Genomic DNA, 18,191 nt, shown 5'->3' on the forward strand with positions numbered 1-18,191 from the left:
TTAAATGACCAGAGATGGAATACATCATGCGGGCCCAGCTGGTCTAGGAGGCAGCTGTTTGTTCCCCTTTGTTTTATTAATACAGGCTGAGAAAACAAGGTGTAGTGTTAGAGACTTGCCCATGCTCATGAAATGAAGTGGGACAGACTTCGTGCTATTTTTTCAAGCCAACGGCTCCTCCCAAAGGTGACCAAGCCTTCCACACCCGTCCTCCAGATCTGCCCGGACCTGTAGTTGCTGCCCAGGGAGCTAAGGCTCCTCCCCAAACATAAACTCGATCTTGAAGCTACAATAGACCTGGCCTTTCTTGCTGCCTCTGGCTTTCTGTCTTTCATCCTCCTCTCCCTTTCCCCAGCCCTCTCTCCTGTCTCCTACAGGTCTTGGCTGGTGTCGGGAAAGGGGTCCCATCCCATGGCCTCTCACTTGGGGGAGCCAGGGTTCCTGCCCTGTGGGTCCTGTGACATGGTTTTCCGCTCCTGGGCCCTGTTGGCCACCCACACTCAGCGCTTCTGCATTGGCCGTCTGACCCAGGAGGTGACACTTGGAGCACAGCCCTCAAAAGCCACTGAACCACAGGGCCCCGCGGTAAGGGGCCTCTTCCATGGCCATGGGTGGGTATTCAAGCAACCATGACTCTCAGGATTCCTCGCCCCACGCCGTGTCCCCAGGTTGTGCCACAAGAACATCAGGGCCTCCTAGAGCAGGAGGCCAGCAAACCGGCTCTGAAGAGGCTAACAGAGGAGGTACACCGGTGTTCCCCACAGGCTGGAAACTGAGCATCCTCTCCAAACCTGTACATCATGCGTGGGTCAGATTACCCATCCCAACACCCCTAGAGATGGCGGGGTACCGTTATTTCCAGGTGCAGGGGCTGCGGCTGTACCTGCAGGAAATGCGACCCAAGATAACAGAGGTCCCCGGGAGGTCAGAGGGGCCGACTCAGGGCCCCAGCTCCGAAGCTGCTGGGAGCCCAGGCGAGCGGCTGCGGGCGCTGCACGGGTCTCACGCCAGGCGCGTGGCGGAGACGGAGGCACAGAGCCGGGCCCTGGAGCGACGCGGCGAGGGTGAGGGGAAAGGTGGAGACTAGGGGCTCGCCCTTTGCCTTGAGGTTACTCGGACCCGGTCGACTTGGTCCCTTCCCCCCGCAGAACTGAGCCGGCGCCTCCAAGGTTTGGCCCGAACCCGGGGCGGGATATCACGCCTATTCGGCCTGGAGCGGGAGCTTCGAGAACTCCGAGCAGAGGCCGGGCGAACGCGGGGAGCTCTAGAGGAGTTAGGGGCGCGAGTTCAGCAGCTACTACCCGAGCCTGGGTGACACTCCGCGCGCGGGATCCCGGAGCGTCTCGGAACGGGCGTGGGGGCGGGCCCGGGGCCTGTGGGGGCGGGCCGGGGAGGGGCGGGAGGCGCGAGGCGTCGGTCCGGACTCAGCTGGATGGCCGCGCCTGTGAGGTCGGGGAGGGGCGGGGCTGCCGGAGGCCAGGTCTGGATCAGTGACAGCTTCTGCGCGCTGTCCCCGACCCCAGCACCCGGCTGAACTCCTCGCGAGAGGCAGAACTCTGTTGTCCGGTGCTACAGGCCAACCCAGGGACTCTGGCTGCCGAGATCGGGTGAGGTCCGGGGCCCGGGGTCGGCCATGGGGTGAAGCTCTGATCAATTCTGGAAAGACGCTGCCTGCCTTCTTGTCCCCTACTCCCTAGGGCTCTGCGTGAAGCCTACATTCGAGGCGGGGGCCGGGACCCCGGCGTTCTGGGCCAGATATGGCAGTTGCAAGTGGAGGCATCAGCCCTGGAGCTTCAGCGGTCGCGGACCCGCAGGGGTGAACAGGAGGGGCCAGCCAGGAAGGCCTCTCAGAAGCGGTGGTCTTAGTCCTGGGAAGAGAGAAGGGCGAAGGGTGGGAAGCGAGGGTGTCTGGCGTGGGAACCACCTAAGCAAAAGCCCCGAGGTAGAACACTTGGGTGGTCTTTGTGGCAGTGGCTAGAATATTAGGTGACAAGTCCAGCTTGTCCAGAGAGTCCTAAGGCTGGAGAGCTGCTCAGAACCGGACAAGTTGGTCACCAGAGGTCAGAGGTGACAAGTAAAATTTGTTCATCGCAGGAAGACGGACAGGTGCCGCATCCGGGGAACTTCTATTAGTGGAGGCAGAAAACCGGCGCCTAGAGGCAGAAATCCTGACTTTGCAGAGGGGCGGAGGTGCAGCGCCCTGGGGTCAGTGGCACCGTAGTCCCACGCCGTGTAGCCCTCCCCTGCAGGCTGGGCTTGGAGGAAAGGGTTAGAGGGACTGTGCATGGGGAATGAGACGCGTGTTTGCGCCCCGTCCGTGCTTGTCCACGCGCATCTCCAGGTGTCCGTGTGTGGGGGTTCGCCTCTCCGGGAAGGGGTATTCTCAGCCCACTTACTTGCTACGTCCTGCACCTAGGGCCCGGAAAGCGGGGACTTGTGGCCAATCCCAGCCCACGCCTGAGGAGGGAAGATCCCCCACGCCTCCCGCCGCCAGTGGCTCCCCCTCTGCCACCGCTTCCACATTCGACAGGCGGCCTATTCTTGGGTGGTCCGGAAAATGCTGTGAGGACCCAGGGGTTGGGGGCGGGGGGAGCATAGGCACCCAGGAGGCCTTCTGGAGGGGTCAACTCTTCCCCCACAGCCACAGCTTCCTGCAACCGTGACCAGGAACCTGGGCCTGGATCCACACTTCTTCCTGCCCCCATCTGACGTTCTGGGCCCTGCACCCTACGACCCCGGGTGAGGCCTGCTTCATCCTTTGATATCCTCTGTGACTTCGTCATTACCACTGGTTAAGGATACCCACTTGGGCTAGCTAGGGCTGGGGAACTGGCTGGAGGACGGGGAGGTGAGAGGAGTTGGGGTGTGTGTGTGTAGGTGTGCACTGAGAACTGTGTTCCCCAGAGCTGGCCTGGTCATTTTCTACGACTTCCTGCGGGGCCTTGAGGCTTCTTGGATTTGGGTGCAACTAACGACTGGTTTGGCACGAGATGGACAGGATACAGGAGGGACCACAGTTTTGCCCCCAGCCCTTTGCTTGCCCCCGCCTCCAGCTCCTGGGCCCATGGGCAACTGTGCCATCCTTGCCAGCAGGCAGCCTGTACCCAGGTCAGTAGATGGGGATTATGACTTTGGTGCTCTTTGCCACAATTGTGGCTTGTCCCTCATTCTGCTAAGTTTGTTTATCTGTACATAAGGCCACTGGCCCCGAGGACCAAGTCCTAGCACTTACAGCCAGTTCTGGCTCTGACACCTGTTTGGTTGTTTTAGACTACCACCGTCACCGTCAGTGGCCTTGGTCTGTGAGCTACAGGCCTCACAGGGCCTGGCCTGGGCTAGGGCACCGCAGCCAAAGGCCTGGGCCTCACTGGTGCTATTTGACCGGGATCAGAGGGTGCTAAGTGGCCGTTGGCGTCTCCCACTTCGAGCCCTTCCTCTGGACACCAGCCTGAGCCTTGGGCAGCTGAATGGTATTCCCCAGGTGAGTGTGGAGGATGGGGACTGGGTCTACTCCTCCAGGGTACAGATGTAGTACCATTTCACCTCTCCCCAGGTAGGTCAGGCTGAGCTCTTTCTGCGGCTGGTGAATGCAAGAGATGCAGCTGTCCAGGCACTGGCAGAGATCAATCCAGCAAGTGCCCACGAGTACCAGTACCCACCTCCGGTGAGGGCCCAACTAGAGCTAGGGACACCACAGGTGTGGTTAACAGCCAGCCTTTGTTGACCCCGATACCAAGTCACTACCAAATGCTTTCTGTGGATTAACTTGCGACCCTCACACATCCTATTAGTTAGGTCCTATGTAAACAGATAAGGAAACCAGAGCACAATGAGGTTAACTTGCTTCACAAACAGTAGTCAAGACTCTAAGGCAGTCCCACTGCAGAACCTGTGCTGTTAACCACTACATAAACCTTTTGCTAAGGACCCGCCCTCCCTCTTCCACAGGTGTCCAGCTCATCTTCACTGGGAGCCAGCTCCGCTGCCCCAAGAGCTGGCTTTGTTGATCCCCCTCCTCCTGCAGAAGAGCCCGTCGGCTGCTGAGTCAAGGAGAGGGATGAGGGTTTGGGTCCTTGTGGCTTTCACGCACCCCCACTGGCTCTGAGTCCAGAAGAACGTGGCTATGAGTAGCTTAACACGCATAGGACTAGGGCCTAAATTGAGGCCTCTTCCCAAACCTGCAGCTTTACTCCATCATGTTCTGACAGAGAGTCCAGCAAACAGCAGACATGAGCACAAAATATGAGCTCCAACCACAGCTTTACCACCTTCCACAAGTACGTGGCCTTTCCTTACCTGTTTTTTTTTTTTTTTTTTGTAAACAGATTGATGTGAGAATTAAATGAATGCCAGGTATTTACAATACTGCCTGGCACATAGGAAATTCTTTGAAAGGTGGCTAGGGCGCACTCTTTAATTCCAGCTAAAGGAACTTGATAAACTCATTCCCACATGTCTTTTTGCTAAAGCCAGTCTTACTACCACACTTCTTCATTCAAATTCAAGCTTCCTCAGGCCATCCTTCCAGGCTTCTCAAGGCAACCCTCAAGGACATCCAAGAAGCCTTATAGACTTACAGATTCAAGGACAGGGCCCGGACCCAATAATGTTCCTCTTAAGTCGGGGCGGGGCTTCATGTGAGCTGTAGCTGATATTTGATATTGGGCCTGGCCCAGACCCCAGTGTCAACCAAAGGTCAAAGGCCTGGGAGTCAAGTATGTCATGACTGTGTTGGCCTGACCAAAAAAGTAAATAAAAATAGAATAAAAAAGCCTCAGGATTTGAACCATGCAACACAATGGCATCTTCAGGAGGGAAGTTCAAAGCCAAAGATCCTGCAGCCACAAGTTACTGTAACTAGTCCAGAAAAACTCCAACTATTTTCTCTCGTATTTAGAGAAACAAATATAAACCCTGAAAAATGGGGTTGGCTTGGGGGTCAGCAGAGCTCCCTCTGCCTCCAGCACTTGATGTTCAAACAGCCAGTTCTAATCTACTGTCTGTCTAGTGCAGTAAAGTAGCCCTGTGGGTGTCACAATCATTAAATCCCCGTGGGTATTATAGGGCAGGCACCATTTAGAATTCAGATCCAAACAGTGCCTGGTGCACAGCAAGCTCTTAAACTAAGGGTCTGGTCAGAGGCAGCTCAGTCAGAGTCTCACACTAGCCCTGAGTCCTGGACATCAGAGAGGGCCCACTGGCATAGCTTTAGTGCCAGTTCCCTGAGCACCAGCACCTTTGGACTGGGCATTCAGAATTGCTGGGCAAGTTTCTGCCTTTCAACTCCACATCCCGCTCTGAAATACTCCAGACAGCCCGGGATCCTGCTGTAAGATCTTTAAACACCAGTCCAGACTAGGAGCTTTGTATTAGCATCTTTATTTGAGAAGTCAAAACTGCAGACGGGGAACAATTCCAAGTGTTGATATATTTCAACCTTTCTGTACAGAAAATAACAAATATTAACTCAGCCAGCCAGCCTCCCCACAGATTCTTCCAATCTCATCCCAAGTGTACATCAGTCAGTCCTTCAGCCACTTTCAAACCAGAAAACTCAATTCTCTACAATGAGCGTACCAGTTTTCCTCAAGGATCACTCACCACCCCCAAGCTGTCTTCAGTTCTTTACCAGGACAGGATTATGGCCCCAGCTGGAAACTAAGTGGATAAAAGACAGGTACCACCCAAGGCCTGCCTTAGAGGCTGTTATCAGCTCACAGTCAAAGTCCATTGAACAGTATCAGCACCAAAGAGCAAGCCCCTACCAGGGACAGCACTACGGAAGCTCTGCAAGACAGCTGGGCTCAGTCAAGTGTTTAACATGGAAACACTAGAGCGCCAGTGGAAGACAAAGGCCACAGCCACCCGACTTCATCACCTCCACATCAGACAGGAATTTGGATTAGAACTTCAAACACAGAGGTCAGTAAGAGAACAGGAAAAAAAGTACCTTTGGCCATTACACAAAACCCAGAGTGCTCCAAGGCACAGATTCAGCCAATATTTAAGAAAAAAAACAGCAAAGCCTCAACCTTTGCTTACAATCTTTATTGAAGTTATACAAAAAGAATCCCCCAAAAGTGAAAAAATACATTATATACAAAAACACTTTCCCTCAGGAGGAAGGCTCTGTTCCCTCTCTTAACAGGCAGTGCTTTCAACTGTAGCTCCGGCCTCCACTGTCCCCTCCACTGCTGCCTGGCTTTCAGCCTGATTCTCAGCCTGGAAGATAAACAGGGAGCCTGGGCATAAGTGACCCTAGTTTCACCCATTCTATCTTTTACAACTGAGCAGGCTTCAGTCAGAGGAAGTAAACACAGAACCCCCAAACTCTGCTTTGCTCCCTACACTACATGGCAATGACCAAGTATAAGGCTGTTTCCTAAATTCTCTGTCATAGGGCTGACAGAGCCATTCATTGTTCATTCATTACATGGAAAGGAGAAAGCAGAAGTGACCCAATGGTCTTGCTGATCAAGTGCCTCCTCATCCGTGCAGAAGGGGATTGTGGTAGGTATATAGGTTCCATTTGTCCATAACCATAACTGTGTCCTGCACAAGCATTGTTTCTATGAGGCTGCACTCAAGCAATCCAAACAGGTTCAAGATGGGGAACATGCACTTGGGAGGACTGGTAGCCCCAGGCCCTGAGAACAAGGGGAAATGAGGCAAGAGTCCAAGCCCTGTTTAACTGCCCACCTCCTCTTCCATGTTTTCTGAAACTTCATTTCCACTAGAGACAGCATCCCCACTGCCTCCATTCACTTCCGGCTCTTGTTTGGCTTTCTTTGCATCATCTTTCCGGGGGCTCTCTTCCTCTGGTTTCCTCTAAAGATATAATTGTGAAGGCTTCACAAATGTGCTTAATGTTTTTAAAAAGACAACTGCAAAACACTTCCTTAACACCCCCCTCCCAGCCATGGTGCAAAGATCCTAACCACCAGGATTCACAGCTCTAGGGGTCTCTCCCCAGCAACAGGAGGCAGATGCCAACCTGTTCTCTGCAGAATGAACTGGTCTGCCCCAGCATACCAATTCAGCCTCTCTAGTGGAAGGGTCGGGTAGGGGTGAGAAGCAGATCTGAATAATAATGAAACGCATGTTTGAATTCCTGCATTTGAGTCAGGAAACAAGACAGGAGGTGAGACTCTCCCAAAACTATTGCAACCACAGGCAGAAGGCAGACTCACAGGAGTTTAAGTATCAGCAGGCCTGCTGCTGAATGACTAAACTACTGCCCAAGAAAAAGCGGGGTTTCCTCCGAGGATCTGACCAATCCTCAGCACAGCTTTCCTGAGAGTCCTTGAGCTGAAACAAGTCAGGAGAGCTGTGCTACAAGAGGTATTCAAGTGAAAACTATCTTCACTCACAAATCCTCCCCACCTTTACAAAATGAATGTCTTACTGCGCCAAGTATTAGGAGTGTCTAGAGGAAAGGTATTCCTCATGTATCATTTGGAGGGGGGAAAAAAGCACACTGGGAAGAAGACACAAAAGAACTAACTGCATGTAGTTTTACCTTCTTTCTGACAAGATGGGAAATATCTGTCACACAATTTGATGAGGAAGCACCATCTGTCGGCTTTCTATTGGCAATCTGGCAAGAAGGAAGCTTTTGTTAGCAATGTGTATGAGAAAAACACTGAGGCCCAATACTAAGTGACAAAAAATCACCTGAATACCCACCATGGAGACTGAAGAGCCTCCTCCACTAGGAGTGAAACCTGAAGTAGAGCTCTCCACCTGTGAGAGATGACAAACGCCAAGTGGGTCCCAGGATAAAACCCACTAGGTCATCCACAGTCCTGCAAGTGCCCACCATCCAAACAACAGATTAAGACCTCAAATACTAGTGTCCTCCATATAGTAGCAACATCATGCACCCCCTCTACCTGCACCTGCCACCCCCGACCCCAGCACAGGCAGAGCGTAGACATGAAACTAAACCCTCCATATCCTGTCATCATCAGCAGGACAGAAAGCTCCCTGACATTCCAGCAGCCAAAAGCAGAACCAGGCAATCTGGGGTTAAAAGCCTTCAATATCTCACTAACCTATACAGAGGAGTTCTCAGAGATGGAAATAATAGCTTTCATTTGTAAGCAAATATTATTTGTCTTCTACTGTCAGAAATATAACATACAGGTACCATTATCCCGATTTTACAGATGAGTCAACTAAGGCAAATAAATGTTAAATAAAGAAATGTTAAATAACATGCCCATGGTTGCACATAGTAAGTAGCAGAGACAGAATTCAAACCCACACAGTCTGGCTCCAGAGTGTATTCTCCTAAGCATTACAGTATTTGATAGGAATAATTAGATAAGTTCCCACACTTCCTCTGACCACCAACTCCCCAGAAACCAAGTCATGACTAAAATTTCTAGCAAATGGAACACTAATACCATGATACCTTCAACAATATCAAACACGCCGTTATCAAAACTTTAAAAGGAAACCAAACCAACCAGAGTTGCTTTCAGAGCCAATTCAGCTGCGTTCCCACTGTGCTGGGACTCCTTTGCGTCTTCTATCTTCTCTCTAATTTCAGGTAGCAGTTCCTTCAGCTCCTCAATTTCTTTCTCGTATTCGGTAGGTGATCCTTCAGCCTCCTTCATCTGCTCGTTTAGTACAGCTACAAAGAACAGGCTGAAGTGATCAGTAATAGTTATCACAAAAGGATCCATTTTTTTACCTTGTCAATTACTGGATCCACCAAGATCTTAAAAACAGCTCATGGTCACTCACCCATTCTCCTCTCAATAACTTCAACAGATTTGCTGAACTGTGCCACTGCCTCATCATACTGAGAGTTGTACCCGTAGGCCAAGCCCAGCTGGTAGTGGGTCTCTGCAAGGAGACGGTCATGGGCTTCCAGGTATTGCTCCTGCAGGGTTAGGCATGCCTGGAATTCCTCCACAGCTTGGACGTAATTCTCTAATCAAGAGAAAAAGGACAGCAAGCAATAGACAGCATTAATATACAGTAATTCTAAATTTCAGACCATTCTGCAGGAAGGCTCCCCCATTTTACATTTCATTTTTCTTTGTAGCCATCTCCAGGACCACTGACTACAAAAAAAAATTTCAAAACAACTAAGAAAATCTACTGAACGACTTTCGGTTAGAGTATCAGTTAGAAGAGATCGTTCGTTATTCTAGGGAGTATAAAGAACCCAAACCTACTGTCCTTTTATAGCAAAAGCCCACAACTTATGATCAATCAAGCTGGATTTTAAGGAATCAGAGGAAGAACGGGGGGAGAGTGGGGGTTAGAGGAGAGTAAAACAGAAGATGTCTTACCAGATTCAACACTGACTTCTCCGAGTTTAAGATGTGCCTGCGCAGCATAAAGCTGAGCTTCTTTTGTTTCCTGCCTAGAAGCAAAGGTGATCAGAAACCATAAGAGCATTTGTCCAACCCCTAACTGCTTTCTGTTTTCAACCAACAAGCTCCCACCCTGAGCCAAGAAGCACCAAGAGTTTTACCTTTTAAAAATGATCTTTGCTAAATCCAGCATATCCCAGGCAAGCTCTAGGTTCCCAATCTCCTCCTCTTCATTTTCTTGAAGAGACTGAAGTGTATCCAAACCATTGGTATTAGGCAGAAGTACAAGACAAGCATCTTTATAAATCTTTTTACAAATCTAAATGTATAATTTAGTACGGCTTTAGAAAACAAACAAACCCTGATATAGGATTCAAAATTTGGACTTTCTCCCTAAAACCTACAGAATGGGTTCCTACCAAGTTTGTATCCCAAGTCATCACCTTATGTCAGTGATATTTGACAGTGATATGTTGGGTCCTGTCTGTTAGGGTCAAATGGATCTATCTATTCTAGGCATAAATAAAGGGTCCCCAATCCCTAACTAAAAAATAGCTATCTATAATAACCACAGCTACACTAGTAAGCCAGTCCTACAATAAGAAAACTAACAATGATACTGAACAAATAGTAATTTACCTTGTTTTCAAGAATTGAATCATTTGGTGTTTCTTCAGTCTTATCATTTTCTTTATCCTCCTCTTCTGAGCCTTCAGTTTCTGCAAGCAAAAATTCCTCAGTATTGAGAATACTAAGGATACCTCCTGACTAGTCAGAGATTCCAATAAACATCGGTAAAATAATCCATATTCTGAGGTAGGAAGGCCAAATGCTAACTAAGCTAAGTCAGTTAACATCTGAACTGGATTTAAATATAAAGCCAATGGTTGCAGTCTAATTCAAGTCTAATCTAGACTTAGATTGTGTTATCTTATAGTGTCTATGGTTCATGCCTTCAACAACCAAAAGGCTGAGTGTTTCTCTTCTAAAAGTCAATCTGGATCATTCAGATCAAGAAAGATTAGCTGCTGCCTCTTGTTCATTAGAAGCTCCCATCTGCTCGGCCAGCAGTTGGAGGCCTCAGCCAACGTTCTTGGTGTCTTTAAGTCACTTGTTAGATAATCCTAATAGGTTGAGAAAGTACCAAAAGTTAAATTACTCCAGTCCATTCAGAGCAAGAATCCCTAAGAGACTAGCCTTCCCACAATAGAACCGTGGAGAGAAAAGCATAGCCCTTACCAACTCTCACCCATGAGCATGCCACAGACTCCAGCCAGCTCCAGCACGTACAGAATTTGAATGAGCACCACTACAACCACTTGTTCTAGTCCAGTACCATGTTAAATTTGCAGCCATACTGACACATTGTGTCATACTGGCATACACTCACAAGTCAACTGCCTCTAAGGACAGGCTGCTAATAAATAGCTCCATACACCACTTAAAGTTCACAATGTCAAGTGACTAAAGTGGGCTTTTGGGGATACAAACAATTCATGAACTGAGTATAGTGTGCCTACCTCTGCCATCTTTCATTAAGTATTTTTTTTCTTTGAGGAAGATTAGCCCTGAGCTAACTGCTGCCAATCCTCTTTTTCACTGAGGAAGCCTGGCCCTGAGCTAACATCCGTGCCCATCTTCCTCCACTTTATAGGTGGGATGCCTACCACAGCATGGCTTGCCAAGCGGTGCCATGTCCTGACCCAGCATCTGAACCAGCGAACCCCGGGCCACCGAAGCGGAACATGCAAACTTAACCACTATGCCAGGGAGCCGGCCCCATCATTAAGCATTGTTAACGCCAACACAAGAGCTCAACTAGGCTCCTAACAACCTATGATGGGAATTTAAAATATGGCAAATTAGGCCTTAGAGCCATGAAGTCAGGTTAAAGGACTTTTATCATTTCTAGCACTACTGCTTCTGGATGGGAACAGGCACAGAAAATTCCTATATATTATAAATTAGTAAGACAAACTAAAGTCCTCCTCTAAGAACCAGTTACAAGTCACAAGCAATTAACCTCTGTTTTATCAAGTTAACTCACTTTTCTCCCCTTGACCATGTAATTTAGTGCTTCTGAATATCCACCAGCACACACCATTATCCTTCCATGCCCAAACTGATAAGTGGTTTGCGTACTTAGTTCCTTCACATTAGACTAGATGGGTGGTTTTACCGACTCTGACGATGAAGCCCACCCTCCAGGAGAATATGCAAGACAGGTAAAGTAGACCTATGCATTTCTCATAATAAACCTCCAAAAAAACACCTCATTCTTCCGAATTTGCAGGAAAAATTAACAAAATGTTTATTGTTATTCTGTATTAATTATCTCCTATCTATTCCTATTCATACAAGAATGCCAGAAGGTGACATCTAATTTGGCATAGACTATCTAATTATTTGGAGTTTTACATCAAATTTGAGTCAAGTGTGAGAAAAATACTGGTTTCTTTTAAGGAATCTGCACTACCTTCAAGAATGATGGAGAAGAAGCTGGGTTAATGAGAAAGTCATTACTTTTAAAACAACACTTTCCAACCTGGTAACCTGTACCCAGGTATTAAGGAAACGCCCTGATATCCTCAGTAAAGAGATCTGCTAAAATATTTTTGGAGCTGCTTCGAAAATGGAATCTTCTTTGTGGTATGCATATTACCATCCTTCAGAGAAAGGGTAACACTGTTTTATACCATTTCTCTGATCTCATAGCCTCTTCAAAACATGGGCACATAGAGTAGTGCAAACAAGAATGACTCTTATAGGCAATCTGTTCCTTCTCTGGTTTTTCCAGCACTCCCAGAGGATGAAGCCAGGTAACCACTACAGTTTGACCAGTATAATCTGAGCAGGGGCAAGCTTTATGCCTAAAAGTTTGAAATTTTGTTTACTTACCAATCGTATCTAGCATGACAATTAGAAAAGACCAGACCAGTTATCTTTGTAAGGGATATGGACAGCCCAAGAGGTGGCAGGAAATGGGGTTTCAAGAGAAAACCACTTGCAAGATTCCTGCAGGCTAGTACTGCCGCAGAAAGAGTGAAAAGCACTGGAAGGAAGAGCCTGGGCCCTAAAGCCAGATGGTCTGGGTAGCCCCCGGCCCTTACTGGCTGTGTGACTAGGGCAAACAACTTTACCTCTTTCTGCCATTTCTTCATCTGTAAAATATGGAAAACTGCACTTTTTTTATAAGTAGAACAGCACCTAGCACACACACTAAAAAAAATGCAACTAACGACTCCTAGGACTTACGTAAGTAATTTTAAAAAAGCGTGACTAGGAAATTTCTGGTAAGAGGTAGGTTAAGGGAGAGGATGTAAAAGTTGCCTTCCTCAGTGTGAAGTAGCTTGGGAAGGACAATACATTCAAGTCAGATCTATGGTCGGATGCCAGTACTACAGACTTACTATTTGGTCCTAAGGAAGTCACAAAACCCCTAAACTCCAATTCCTGCATTGCTATAATTGGAATAATGCTACCTAGTACATAATATTAATGTATTTGAGAGAGTTGTAAAAATGCTGTGATCCAACTTAACAGTTTTTGAACAAACTATGGAGAAATATGACATCTCTACTATAGCTTATTATTCAAAATCCAACTTGAGAGAGCCAGCAGAGCTTTTCACTATCTTTGCTCACTATCATTAAAGATCAAGACATGGGAGTTTTTAAAAAATTGAGAAATTCAGTTCTGTGGTTTTTTTCATAAAGAATTCCTAGAGCCCAATAAGCAGCCCAATGGTGCTACACTTCTGGTTACCATGTCTGTGCTGGCTGGAGTGCAGGGACCTGCACATAGGTAGAAGGAAGTTTACCAGAATGAGCTGCAAATACTAATAATGGGTCTTTGAAAAGCTAAAACTTTAGAGAACTCTTGAAGTAGTCTGGCAATTATATTAAGTAATAATGATTAATTGGAATATACCTGTGCTTATTAATACCAATGTTAGATGAACCTTATAGACAGTAGAATCCTCAAATGATAGTACAACTCAAGTCAGACGTGCCAATTACGTAATTACTAATTAGAGGCTTATACATCTTGATGAAACTGAATCACAATTAGACCAATAATCCTACACAAAGCAGCCATACTTCATAGCATTCTAAGTAACAGAAACGAGTTTAACAGCCAAAGCAAGCATGAAATGGCGGGGAAAGAGCAAGAGGGCTAATGGTTAAGTTTTTTGTTATCTTTTGGAAGGGGCTAATTTAACTAATGTGAATAAGCCTCTAAACCTCCCTGAAGACTAAAAGTAAAGAGCGTCACCAGAATTCTTTTGCTGTGGTGATAGAACATTCAAGAGTTAACTATCTTCACTTAAGTGGCATGCCTGCTTAAGTGTACCAATTCAGTGGATTCTACTGCTCTAATCCTGCTTCCTAAAGCAGAGAAAAGGAACCACATGAACAGTAAATAGAAAAATTCAGAGGCATGCAAGTGGACATCCATTCAGCATTCTCTGCCAGCCTAGCCCACAGTCTCCCTACCTCGCCCACAACCCAGCCACCTTTATTGGCTAGTATGGTGCAACAAGTTACTGATAGCTAGCCAAGTCTCAGAAATCACAGAGAAGGCCTATTTTGCAGTTAGTAAAAGCATTAGTTTATAAGCCAGCTAAAGAAGACTTGCTTTTGATTTAACTTCACAACTTATCACAACCTTCTTAAACTACCCCATTTTCATTTAGCTCTTTCCTAATCCAAAGGCAGACGGAAAATCCTGAATGGAAGGCTGACTTTTACCCAGGATTAGTGAGTCAAATCCAGAATGTACTCCACCCACTGCAGCTCTTGCATATCCCGGTTACCTTCACCCTCTTTCATCTGTTCTTCTCTCTCTTGTGTTTCTTCATTAGCAGCTATCTTAACTTTGTCTTCAGGGGATTTCTCAGTAGCCACCTGGGCTACCTCAGTCTCAACCTCATCTCCAGCTGCCTCAGACTCTTGTATCAACAGCTTAGTCTCCTCCTGGCTAGGAACAAACTCTGCCCTGACATTCTCCTCTAGTCCTGAGCCATTTTTTGTTTCTGTTGGTCCTTCTACATTAGTCTGTGGTTCAATAGGAGTCTGATCTCCTGCAGCTGACAGTCCATTGACTGTACCATCCTTAGGGAAAACCGTGGCCTCCTGCCCAGGCTTCTCAGAGACTTCTGATCCAGCTTCTGCAGCCTCTGTTGTCACCTCTGGTGACTCTTCAGCAGGAGGCACTTCTTGCCCTACCAGCTGCTCAAGAACAGCCTTTCTTGGATCATTTTCAGAGGCAGCTACCTGCTCCCTTGGCTCATCCCCCCCCATATCAACTGGCTTGACTGCTGGATCTATAGGCTCGGCTTCTACCTCCACTGCAGTGCACTGCTTTTCTAGAATTACAACAGGCTGCTCTTCTGATGCTTCTTTTGGTTTCTCCCCTATGCTCACAATTACTTCTCCCTGCTTCTCCTGACCTCCTTTTTCTCTGTACTCTTCTTGGACATAAGTTCCAAAACCTGGTTTTCCTTCCTCAGCATCTGATGCTGCCTGTTCTGGCTTCCCAGAAGTGACCTCAGCTTCCTTTAGTCCTGGTGCTGCTGCTCCTTTTGTCTCTTCAGTGGTTTCAGTTAACTGATCTGGAGTTGATTCAACTTTTTCCTGTAGTTCCTCTGCAGGCTCACTTACATCCATATCCTCTCTTCCACCCTTCTCCATTTCAGTCTCCTGCTCTTTTTCAGTTTCAGGCTTTACCAGAGACTTGTCTTCTGTTTTTTTGCCTTCTTTCTCTCCCATGGCGTCATAAACCTGTTCTCTCAACTCTTCCCTTGCTTCCTCTACATGGTTAAAGAACATGAAGCATAAACATGTCTTCCAGTTTAATGATAAAGGCATAAATGGAAACTAAAAATACATTCCCTTTAAACTTTCAAACAGCCTGGCTTAAGTTTTAGCAGATGGCCTAAAAATTATCTGCCCCCTTGAGAAAAGCAAAGGGAAAAGTCCCAGATAGCAGAGCAACTTATTGCAAAAGAAACCCAAGCTCCTTAAACTACATATTGTTTTACTTGAGCATTCTGATTATCAGTTAGGTAAGAGATGCCAAGCTTTACATTCCCCTCTAAACATTATAGACCTCCATCTGATATGTGAAACTCTAGTAGCCAAACTCAGGTTAGAAACTGACATTTCTTAGACACAAAAAATGTAACAGGCTCCGAAAGCACTGCTATTAAACTAAGTGAGCTGCACAGACTTTTAAAAATTTGCATCAGAAAAATATTTAAGGTTGTTATAATATTTAAAACATCAATTTAAATAACCAGATTTATTTGGGAAATTAAGTTATCCTGTTACAAAAGCCCACTGTCAGTTTCAATAAGTGGCTACCTCAACTGCAGTCTCCACCAAATGCAGGTGTCACCCCGGGCATCTTAGGAAGAGACCATCCAGGATAGGGAGAGCCCTATTTTCATCACTTGTACATGAGAAATATACGTCGCATCTCTTGAATGTCACATGCAACTCCACATACCATCTATGTTATCATTATTTTCTACCAGAGATTCGTCTTCTGTTTTTTCTCCTTCCTCCTCTTCCACATGCACACCTTCCAGAGCATTTCCCAACACACCATTCTCCATTCTAGGAGAACAAAAGGAGAAAGCACCAAAGGTATGATGGCTAGAACCTAACAATTTTTGTAGTCCTATGTTATAAAAGCAATAGAAGAGTAAGCAAGTGCAGAAAACTTAAACTATAAGTACTCACGGCAAGAAAAGCAATGATCAAAACTATTAATATAAATTAAAGCTATAAGAGCACCGAAGGAAAGAAGCATACCCTTCATCCAGCCACCTTAAAAGCACTGATGACTCATGTCAAAAAAAAAAACATCAATATATATTCCCTTCACAATAGGGTCATAATATTTCCCCAAGTTCACATCCATCGACATTTCTCCACATGGCCAAAAACATTCTGGCAAGATTTTCATGACAAATCATCAGAATGCTCTACAAAATTAGAAAATTTACCAGAACTGAGATTAAGTAGATCACAGATTATTTGCTAGTTTGTGTACGCTCAATATATTTTATTCTGGTTAATAAATTCTGGTGGAAGATACGCCACAACTTTCCAACAGTTAAGACCACTTGTGAGTCTTATTTACTAGATATTCTCACATGCGAGTGTTTTCAAATTGTCCTTCATTCAGTCCTTGTTAAACAGGATGATTGTTTTGGGATAAGAGTGCTTTTAAAGGTTTTCTCTCTGTATCGGACTTTGATAAATTATTGACCATTCACTAATGGAAAGACTTCTACCTCTAATGACCCCAAAAGTCAAAACCTAAGTATAACTTTGCTCTTAGCATCAAAATTCTAAAAACTTCATTTCAAAACTTCCATCAATATTTCATGTTCCTTCTACACTCCCTTTCTTAGTAAAACTGGTCTCACATAGCTCATGTGAAATCTCAAAGCTAGTAAACAATTTTAGCAAACAAAGAAACAGTTTGTAAATAGACCATTAAGGTGATGCAAAACATCCTACTTATAAACTGTAGCTTTAAAGACATACCTTGCCAACTCCAGAAGTGATTTCCCATAGAAAAAGAAGGCTTCTCCACACTCATTAGCAGTCTCTCCATACTTCTTACCTCTACAAAGAGAATAAAAATCTAAGATCTGAATTAACATCTACTCTAAAACATTTATTTCTGGTTCTTTAGTTATAGAATGACATTTCTTCAGTAACACATCCTTCTAGGAAACCAATACTCCCATCTTCTTGCTTTCACATCAAGGTCAAAGGGACTTTAAGAAACAGTGCATAAAGTTAACGTATATAAAAGCCTTTAAAAACAAATGCTTAGAAATACAAAGAGCACTATACATAAGTGTTAGCTATTAATATTTAGACAGAGAAGAGGGAGGGGGGAAAAAATCACACGAGTGTGATAGATGGGAAGGAGGAGGTACTCTCTGGAGTAAGGAGACCAGCTTTCATGGAGTAAAGGAATGGCCTAAGTCCACACAAAGTCAGGCCAACCAATGAACTTGAGTCTAGTGAGAGCAACTAGAGACACTAAGCAGGAAGTATGGTGATGAAGACTGTGTTTAAGGGTAGCCTACTAGATTAGAATAGTGTATCTCAAACTTTCCTCCTAAATACCCTTAATGGCAGGACAGTGAGAATATTGATCTCTCTAGGAATCTGGGAGGAATAAGCTAAGAATGTGTTTATTCGTGCTTAATCTCAAGAACTTGGACTTTAATATTTTACACTGTAGGATAACCATACATTTTAATATAAAAATACCTAAATACTTAGCATCAGATAAAATCTGGGCTCTACTCTTAGCACACCACTGAATGAATATCAGAGCCCCAGTTCTTCAGGCCCAAGTGGTAAGAAACAAAGAGGCCAGAGGCCAGGAATCAAACAAGAGATTATTGCAGACATCCAAGAATGAGATTCTGTTCTAGATGTTGGGAGAGGGAGTGGAGGCTGGGAAAAGAATGGACTGATGACCCTGACTGACTGAAAAGAAGAAATAAAAAAGCCAGAGGCTTTAAACCATAGTGAGCCTCAAACTTGAAACCCAGATTTATTCTAAGCCTTTATTTTATAAGGAAGATGCCTTCAACACAACCGTATATAGTGTAATCAACTAATTAGGAAACATGACTAACTTCAACTGCTATTGCTAATAGTATCTTAGAGGAAAACTAGCTCAAACCGAGTCATAGGCTAAAAGGCTATTGCTTAAAGATTTAACTTATACGTTTTCTGTCTCAACTCCAGAGATACATTAGAGTCTTTGGTTACAATAAATCACTTTTGAGGCACTAACATTAACCTGTCCCCCGAAGATATAGAT

At 45.7% G+C, this 18,191-nt stretch overlaps 2 protein-coding genes across 18 annotated transcripts in view; one reads left to right on the forward strand and one right to left on the reverse strand.

The window, feature by feature from the left end:
• Positions 1-266: 266 nt before the first annotated feature.
• CCDC17 (coiled-coil domain containing 17) lies at positions 267-13,010 on the forward strand. 13 transcript variants are annotated; one of them, XM_070609761.1, is made up of 13 exons: positions 267-585; positions 669-743; positions 863-1,064; positions 1,149-1,311; positions 1,524-1,607; positions 1,698-1,816; positions 2,095-2,205; positions 2,417-2,562; positions 2,642-2,739; positions 2,878-3,108; positions 3,271-3,481; positions 3,554-3,664; positions 3,949-4,771. In XM_070609761.1, the coding sequence occupies exons 1-13, from the start codon at positions 412-414 to the stop codon at positions 4,042-4,044; spliced, it is 1,821 nt and encodes a 606-aa protein (XP_070465862.1). In that variant the 5' UTR covers positions 267-411; the 3' UTR covers positions 4,045-4,771. The 13 variants fall into 13 exon arrangements, 7 of the variants coding, with proteins under 7 accessions (XP_070465862.1, XP_008519778.2, XP_070465864.1 ...); XM_008521556.2 differs by having other exon boundaries at positions 2,905-3,108; XR_011537384.1 differs by adding exons at positions 5,759-5,922; positions 10,984-13,010 and having other exon boundaries at positions 462-1,064; positions 3,949-4,277.
• The window catches only part of NASP (nuclear autoantigenic sperm protein), a 53,035-nt gene continuing 40,877 nt past the window's right edge, over positions 6,034-18,191 (reverse strand). For 3 of the 5 annotated variants that reach the window (XM_070609759.1, XM_070609760.1, XM_008521555.2), the window contains 11 exons: positions 16,889-16,969; positions 15,840-15,949; positions 9,969-10,048; positions 9,491-9,576; positions 9,306-9,379; positions 8,752-8,940; positions 8,472-8,638; positions 7,687-7,743; positions 7,520-7,597; positions 6,700-6,828; positions 6,034-6,222 (listed from right to left, as the gene is read on the reverse strand). In XM_070609759.1, the coding sequence (XP_070465860.1) occupies positions 6,142-6,222; positions 6,700-6,828; positions 7,520-7,597; positions 7,687-7,743; positions 8,472-8,638; positions 8,752-8,940; positions 9,306-9,379; positions 9,491-9,576; positions 9,969-10,048; positions 15,840-15,949; positions 16,889-16,969 (1,132 nt within the window). In that variant the 3' untranslated portion in view covers positions 6,034-6,141. Of the gene's footprint in view, positions 6,223-6,699; positions 6,829-7,519; positions 7,598-7,686; positions 7,744-8,471; positions 8,639-8,751; positions 8,941-9,305; positions 9,380-9,490; positions 9,577-9,968; positions 10,049-14,145; positions 15,142-15,839; positions 15,950-16,888; positions 16,970-18,191 lie in introns of all 5 variants that reach the window. The other 2 variants (XM_008521550.2, XM_070609758.1) reach the window with 1 other exon arrangement.

This window comes from Equus przewalskii, chromosome 2 (assembly GCF_037783145.1).
Source record: "Equus przewalskii isolate Varuska chromosome 2, EquPr2, whole genome shotgun sequence".
NCBI classification, from domain to species: Eukaryota; Metazoa; Chordata; class Mammalia; order Perissodactyla; family Equidae; genus Equus; species Equus przewalskii.

Coding starts and splice junctions, on each gene's coding strand:
- CCDC17 (XM_070609761.1), top strand. CDS start 412: ATGGCCTCTCACTTGGGGGAGCCAGGGTTCCTGCCCTGTGGGTCCTGT. Junction 1,312..1,523: donor CAGCTACTACCCGAGCCTGG/GTGACACTCCGC, acceptor CCCCGACCCCAG/CACCCGGCTGAACTCCTCGC. Junction 3,109..3,270: donor AGCAGGCAGCCTGTACCCAG/GTCAGTAGATGG, acceptor TGGTTGTTTTAG/ACTACCACCGTCACCGTCAG.